This window comes from Trachemys scripta, chromosome 7, assembly GCF_013100865.1.
Source record: "Trachemys scripta elegans isolate TJP31775 chromosome 7, CAS_Tse_1.0, whole genome shotgun sequence".
Lineage (NCBI taxonomy): Eukaryota > Metazoa > Chordata > Testudines > Emydidae > Trachemys > Trachemys scripta.
In genome coordinates, this window is record NC_048304.1 from 60,017,433 (window position 1) to 60,025,436 (window position 8,004).

General features: G+C 42.0%; 1 protein-coding gene across 1 annotated transcript; it reads right to left on the reverse strand.

The window, feature by feature from the left end:
* Window positions 1-248: 248 nt before the first annotated feature.
* LOC117880562 (bone morphogenetic protein 2-like) lies at window positions 249-7,612 on the reverse strand. Its single transcript, XM_034776849.1, has 5 exons — window positions 7,314-7,612; window positions 6,557-6,696; window positions 5,498-5,614; window positions 4,036-4,237; window positions 249-791 (listed from the first exon to the last, which is right to left on the reverse strand). The coding sequence occupies exons 1-5, from the start codon at window positions 7,603-7,605 to the stop codon at window positions 340-342; spliced, it is 1,203 nt and encodes a 400-aa protein (XP_034632740.1). The 5' UTR covers window positions 7,606-7,612; the 3' UTR covers window positions 249-339.
* Between the last annotated feature and the right edge of the window lie 392 nt (window positions 7,613-8,004).

The following is an 8,004-nucleotide window of genomic DNA, read 5'->3' on the forward strand; positions in this document are numbered from 1 at the left end:
ACCCTTTGAAAAGTCAGCAAGTCTATAGAGTTTGGTAGCATTCTCCTCTCTGCTGCAGTCCCATGGGTGGAGCCTTGAGGTGGAGCCATTTCAAAGCTGACTGCCTGGCTCCTCCCTTATCTGACATGTTATTAAATTGAACATCACAAGAGCTGTGCGTAGGTGCTGGAACTAGGGGTGCTACCGCCCCCCCCGGCTTGACATAGAAATAACAACCCAAATACATGGTATCCGCCTTCAGCACCCTCACTATAAAAGTTGTTCCAGCACCACTGGGGCTGTGGAGAATGGGTGCACCGAGTCCAGATGCAAGTCAGTTGCAGGCAGAAAGGGCTCTTGTTAGTGACAACCACAGCTCGTGGCCACCATGTCTTTATAATTCTTAAGGACAACATTCTCACTGTCGTCAAAGTACATAATGCTGATGGAACTCAGTTTGTCTGGGACACAGCACGGCGTGCTGACGTCTTTGGACAGTTTCAGCGTATGCACTATGGACTGGACGGTAGCATGGTTGGTCGCTCTTAGACTTTCCCCTAAGGGGAACAGGCAGGCCCCTTTGCAATAATAAGCCTTGTAGCCACGTGGGGAAATGATCCACCCCGCCCAACCAATTTCATGGAAGTCGACGAAGAGATCATTGAGCTGGCATGGCACAATTTGGCCTTTGGGGGAGAAGAAGGAGGTATCCCGAATTCTTCTGCTTTTGTTCACTCTGATGTTTGCAAAGACCTCGTTTTGGTGAGGTAGGTGTGATGAAGTATCGTCTTCAGGCAAGGATGGCTGGAATTCTGAAAGCAAAAGGACATGACAGGGGTAAGTTCTTTGTCATGAAGAACACAGTATTTCTGTCTATACGGTGGGAGGAGTTTATTGATCTCAAAGGAGACAGTCCCCATGAAACACATAGATTTAAACAAAACTGGGTAACGACCATGACACTTATGCTTCATCTATACCATGAGTAAGGGTTGTGGTTGCTCTTGTCCGTATACTCATATGCTAGCTTTCATTGAGCTAACACGAATACAAATAGCAGCGCAACCACAATAGTGCAGGCAGTCGCAGTGGAGGCACGGCTTCGCCATGTTCATGCTACCCATGGCTTAGTCATGTCTCCACTGTGCTATCCGTGCTTCCGTGGCTACACTGCTACTCAAAGATAGTGCGAGTATGTATACAAAGGCAGGGGAATCACATTCCCAGCTCGGAGTGCAGACATAGCCTTAGACAATGACAGTATTATAAATCTTAAATACTTATACATTAGGCTGCACTTCCCTCAGGACCAAATCCTGAAGTCTTCTTCGTAGAGTCCTAGATTCCAAGGCCAGAAGGTACATTGTGATCATCTAGTCTGATCTCCTGTGTAACACAGGCCAGAGAACTCCTCCAGAAGGATCCCTTTGGAACTACAGCCTAGCTTTAAAAAAAAGTAAAAATCCAATATTGATTTAAAAATTGCCAGTGATGGAGAATCCACCATGACCCTTGGTACGTTGTTCCAATGATTCATTATCCTCATCCTGATCCTATGTTCAAAATGCACGCCTTATTTCCAGTCTGAATATGTATAGCTTCAACTTGGCATGCAAGACCCAAAAAGCAGTGAAAATACAAAGCAAAGGGTCAGAAAATCATGAAACAGTTGGAGACTGCACAGCTCCCTGCACTACGGAGCCAAATCTGGTTATGTCTCTGTATAATAAGGCGGAGGGGAAAGAAACGGAGAGAACCAGAGGAACATGGACTGCCCAGATTTATTGACCACAAATTGTAGATGGGGCAAAGGTTCCCTACGCTGAGAAGCAGAATTCTGTCTCCAAGCCACAACATAAAGTCCTTTTACTGGACAGGGAGCCAGAATTTCACTGTAAACTTGACACTAGGCAGGTCTGTTTCACTGTTTTTCTAGTCAGTTTCACTGTCTGGTTCTCATGAGCCAGCACAATGTTGTCTTGTTTGGGTCCTTTCTGATGTACAAATAAGGCTGGAAAGTTTATTTTTAAGTTTTATTTATTTGGACGTATCAGGACTGTAAAGACTAATCTCTCGTCGCTTTGGTAGAGGATCAGTGGGAGGTGTAAGGGATGTTTGTTGTAATTTAAGAGGTGAAGTACTGAACAGTCAACAAAGACTTCCCTTATTCAAAGTGTCAGTTAGTCATTGCAGTTAAATCAACGTTTTAGAATGCAAACCAAAAGCAAAAGCAAAAAAAGTTTTAAACTCCCCGACTAAAAACCCCTTCCCCTCTGGACAGCTGAGCTTCCATTTTGTGATATCACCATTTGCATAAGCTCTCCAGTCATGCAGAATCTTCTAGCCTAGACAGGACCTGCAAATCTAATGTAAATAAAGAAGAAGCAGAACCCTTCCTCCTTTTTAAACAAACAAAACAAAACACCCTTTTGGCTTTTATTATGAGTCATAAAGAAGCAAAAGTAGATATAAACACAATATATTTTTCCTTGGCAGGTCACTTTCTTACCTAAATAAAATAACTAAAAGTTTTCTACTCCTTTTCCTTGCACAGATAGACTTAAAATTGTAACTCAGCCCCTAAGGAAACCCTGGCCAGCCTCCTGAGTGAGGGACCAAGAAGCCTCCTTAGTTTCTCCAAGGGCTTTTGCAGACCTCAGAAGGTCCACAGGAATGAAGGGGTTGCCTTCCTGATCTTCTGTTCCCCAAGCTTAGTGCTCACCGAGTCCCTCCTCTCTGTAGACCTCCTGAGATGATTTGTAGCTTGCAGCAATAGCATTCGCCTCTGAGGTACCCTAGGAGGTTTGTCAAGTAGAGAATACAGATACTGCATAACTCCATTTTCTAACTGCTTATGGCCCTGTCAGGATATTAGATACATAAGAAGTGACAAATCATCACACTTAGTATTAAAGACATGATTGTGGGAAACAAAAGATAAAAACCAACATTCTCTCAAGCATGCTTTCGATAGTCTACAGGGAAAGAAGGAAAGATGGTATGAACATCTCTCTACAGGGGCTGAGTTAAGGTGGCTTGAGTGCCTCATTTGAGAAGTGCAATCTTACCTCTGCATTCCTGGATTCTCATTTTTGTTTGTGTATTCTGTTTGTTGTTTACCTGCTTGAAAGGTAATATGCACTAAAGCCTGATATGATCCTGCAACCTTAGCTTCATAGCCATCACATTTTTTGTGGGAGATAAATTTAATAAATAGGAAACCTTTGTAGTATAAATTCCAATTTTTTTCTTTAACTTACTAAAACGTTGCATGGTGGACACATGCACACACACAAACACACAATCTGAGTGACACTTCCAGCCTGTCTTCCCTTCTGGCCCTCTTCTCTCCCTTCCTCCAGTGTATCTCCTTTTCCCTCCTTCTGCTTGCTATCCTCCCTAGCATTTTGTGCCTCTTCCCCAGCACTACCTTGCATCCCATGAGGTCCTGAACTCCACATATTGGTGGAGTTGACATTGCATGCTCAGAGGCTGGGAGTCACTGGTTCTACACCTTTGACTAGAATGGTGGGCATGAAGAGAAGACATACTTAGGCCGGGTCTGTAGACTGAAGATTACAAACTTTTGTTGGCATAGCATAGCTATGTTGGTCAGGGATGCGATGAGTTGTGTTTTGGGACTGACATAGCTGTGCTGGTAAAAGCACCTAGTGTAGATGCAGTTATACCAGGCAAAACTGCACTTTTGTCAGTATAACTTGTTTTGCTCACGGTGAGGCTCGAATAAGCTTCAGTTTTGCTGGTCTAAACTGCCTCCAAACTAGGAGTGCTTTGCCTGTATAAAACACTAGTATAACTATACCAGCAAAGCGCTCCTAATACAGACCTGGCCTAAAATGTCTGGTGACCCACTACAGGAGGGAAATAATAAAATGATTATATCAAAGCAAGCTTTTGACAGTGGCAAACCAGAATCAGTTTCAGTGTCAGAAACTGCATGTGACTAATGAAACTATCTGCAGAAAATGGATGAGGAAGTAACGGAACTAATTAAAGGGAGTGTCTGTTCAAAGAGTTACTGTTGCATTGTCTTACCAGTGGAAGAGGGCAGGAAGCTGGAAGATTTCTGTCTGTCATTATTGGTGAAGAGGACCAAGAAAGCATTCCTACTGTCTCGCATATTGTGCCGGCTCTTGGCAAACTTGACGAAGTTGGATTCCATTTTGGTTTTAGATAGATGAGTTGTAGTGATCAAAAAGCCATGGTTAGTGCTGCTGTTTCCAAACCATTTGGAAACCTCGGAACAAAAAAGAAAAGTGGAAAAGATCATTTGAATAAGTCTATCTCATTAGGACTAAGTAATATTTATATGGGGGAAGAAGGAAGAGGTTAAAGGATTGTCAGGAGATATGTATATTATTATGAAGACAATAGTTGTGACTGCCTAGTTAAGGTTAAATTGAGTTTAGTACTTAAACCAGGGACTCACCATCTTTGTGTTGTATGAAGCATACAGTGTAACTTCCCCAAAACCACAGCCCTTGCCTTTAAATACAGAATTATTTTTTGGAGAATTTACTAATACATTGATTGATTAATCTATGAGTTAAAATTAATTTTAAAATTGATCCTTGTCAGGAATTTAGAATCCTTTTTCAAATCTCTCTTTTCCAAAGTAATCTTAATAATGGAATAATACAGACTCCAGACTTTCCATATTGTTAAATCTCACACGCAGGCTACATCTGAAGAAATTAGCAATCAAGCTAAGTTATTAACAATAGCTGAATCTGACTATTATGATTGTGGACTAACAGGTAAGGCTAAGTCACTGGCTCAGGTCACTCTTGGCTGAAGCCATTGTAACATCAGAGGCAATTCAACCAGTCATCCACAGCATGCTTGTGAATCTGATCTTAAACATAGAATAAAATAATTAGATAAGGCTGATAGCACAGATTTTCAACTCATTACTGATATCAGATGGTTAATTTTGTTTTTTTAAGTGAAATTCCCCACACCAAAAAAACAGGTTCAGCTGGAGATAAGGTTGAGAGTACATATCAATAATGTAAGGGCATCTCCAAAACATGTATTACAAACCAAAGAGATTTAGAGTTAAGGTTACATTTATAAGGATCTAGAGATATTAAGGTATGGAAAATACAAAGCTAAAGCACCCAAATAACCTTAACTCTGCCCTACAGTGATGCCATGAGCATAAAAAGAAAATGAAAAACCAATTTCTCCGAAGAAATCAATGACATCTACCCTGGGACCGCAAACATTAAAATGCTTTAATCATAATTATGTAGTTATTGTATGATGTTACTATGAGCAGAATTAAGGTCATTTGGCTGTCGCAGGCCGTATGCTGCTACCAGTTAATCAGCTCAGGTTATCGGACTTGTGGATTTGGAACTAGAGAATTTAAGGTTCTGTCTCTGCTAGTGCCCTGAAGTTTTGGTATCCAGCATGAAGTTCCTAGCCCATGGCCATGAATTTGTTACAATATCTTTAGCATAAAAAACAACGGAATTAAGAATTCTCTGCTTACTGTCTGCGTGACATTGAACACCTCCCAGCCTTCGGTATACAAAGACAGTAATCTGGATGAAATGAGATTTCTTCTCTGCGGCTTACTTCCCCTGTCCAAAAGCTCATACACATCCACCTTGAATATGGTAATACAACAAAACAAAATTAAATGGGGAACAATTGATGGTCTCCAGCAAAGAGGTCAGCATCAAAGAAACACATTTCCTCCACTTCCAGGGTGGATTCACCCTGTCTGTTGACCTAGACTGAAACTAAAAAGTTGCTTCTGGTCAGCTTCCCATAAGGGCAAGAAGTAATGTAAATCTACTATACTTACAGATAGGTCTATCTAGATCCCTAATCCTAGATAGATATATACCCCTAATCCTCAGTCTTTTTTTAGGGGTAAGTAATAAATAAGAACCTGTATATCTGGTAATCATAATGAAACAAACAAAAAAAAACAAAACAAAACAGTGAATATTCTCTCAGCACTTGGATATTATCTTATGTACTAAGAGCCACACACAAAAAATATCTGCAAATGGAAAAATCACCTGGCCATCTATTTTTTTGTCTCTTTTGACTACTTGATATTGTCCCAAGTTTCCTGTTGCCCCACATATTTGCCCATTGGGTTTGCAGGCCACCTGATTCCGTAGATATGGACTGGAGGGAGCTGCAGAATTTGGATCTGGATTGCAAATGTCTCAAAATCCAGGATAGCTTGGCTGTGGTTTGAGCTCACCTTCAGGGATCACTGAACTGTCCTGTTTGTTTTTGCACAGATAAACCAGTAGATTGTTTGGCCGCATGAATGTTTCATTGAAAAAAACTCAAGGGAAAAAAAGAAACAGCATAGCAACAAAACCAAAAACCTGGCTATATTGCTTTGCTTGTTGAAGTCAAACTTCTAAATTGCTGGCAGTAATTACATAAAACTCAGGATAGTTTCATGGGGTAGTTGGTTTCAGTCTCATTTCTTTCATGCTTGATTTTTTTAACTTTGTTAGCTTAAAGACACTGTCCGTTGATTAGTCATTTGTTATTATTGTTAATAATATAATCGCCCACTTACTTTGAGAAAATGTTGCCAAAAAGATTTTTGAGGCACATGGTTTTTATTTAGCTTGAAAACTCTGAGCTCAGCTTTTAGCATTTGTTCATTCCTCCCAACCGAAGAGATGTTGAAGTAGAAATAAGACTGATCAAAATAATCTGGAAAAAAAACCAGGACTATTAATAACCAGTCCAACATGCAAGACACAGAAAGAATACTCTGATTTTCCAGGAAATGGCAATATGTCACCTGCAGTAACAGGAAGAACTATTCAAATGTGTGTGTTAAAATAGTGATAGACTTAAGACAATGAAGTGAAAATAGAATTAAAAATAGATCTTCACAGCAAACCAAAAGCATATAACCATGCAAGAGCCAGGCTGCTAATAAAATGGACCAAACTGAATTTTCTGTGCACAGGATATTTTAAAAGAATTTTTAAAAAATAATCAGACCTGTGTTTATTCTGAATTTGGGATGCCCCACCTCCCCCTGCATTCACTAAGTAGCAATGAGTTTGTATCAAAGGCTTCCATATAAAAGTTTAATCTACAGGGGTCATGTATACACAAAACACTTTACATCACCCAACACCCTTCCACATTCCTACACACGTACACACCAGCATACTCTTCATTCCCCCCCCCCCCACTATACAGCCCTGCTCTCCCCACAAACCCATTAGCTTCAGTGGAGTTACACCAGGGGTGAATTTGCCTCCCTAGCTTTGTCTTGTCCCACTTATCCTAACCCAGCCTCCTTCTCTGTGGCTTACCTCGGTCTTCAAGGCTCCGCACCACGTTGCCTTCCAGCAGCCCTGGGGCCTTCGTGATCCCGTTGGAATCTGCCACCTTATTGAAAAGATCTACCATAAACTGGGGTGGCTTCCTGTGAGGCAGGACATCATGGGGCAAGGCCTCAATGTCAAAGACCTCCTGCAGTCTCCGCATGGCTTCGGCAAGAATCCCTTTCCTCTGCGTCCGCGCGGGCACCCTGGACAAGCGAGCGGGGTCACAGAGCAGCAGGAGCAGCAATGCGAGGCAGCGCCAGGCCTGGGATGCCGCCATGTCAACTGGATCCTCTTCGGCTGTTACAGGAGGAGAAGTGCAGCTGCAGCTCAGGTGTGCTCTGGTCTGGAGTCTTTGAGGAGTGCAGAGCTCCAGCAGGTACTTGTCACTGGCAGCCGAGCCTCCCAAATGGGCTGAGAAATCCACCCCACCAGCTCTATAAGGTTTTGCATGACAAATCAGAGCACCCACTTGGTGGTGGTGTGGTCATGGGCGGAGTTCCTGCAAGTGACAAAGTGGACAAGCAACACAACTAGCTGGCTAAACAGCCTGAATCAACACCTCTGACTTATTGCTTTATTCCAGGCCTTTGTCAGCATCCCTGCTGCAGCTAGCCACCCTCCAGTCACCAGAAGAGGGTGGGAAAGATGGACTTTTCTGTTCTTTCTAGGTCTAAGA

Excerpts from the sequence above, each read along its gene's own strand:
- LOC117880562 (XM_034776849.1), bottom strand. The coding sequence starts at position 7,605 with ATGGCGGCATCCCAGGCCTGGCGCTGCCTCGCATTGCTGCTCCTGCTG. Across the intron at positions 6,697-7,313 it reads GCGGAGCCTTGAAGACCGAG|ATTATTTTGATCAGTCTTAT; the intron begins GTAAGCCACAGA and ends TTTTTTTTCCAG. Across the intron at positions 4,238-5,497 it reads TGTTCAATGTCACGCAGACA|GTTTCCAAATGGTTTGGAAA; the intron begins GTAAGCAGAGAA and ends TTTTGTTCCGAG.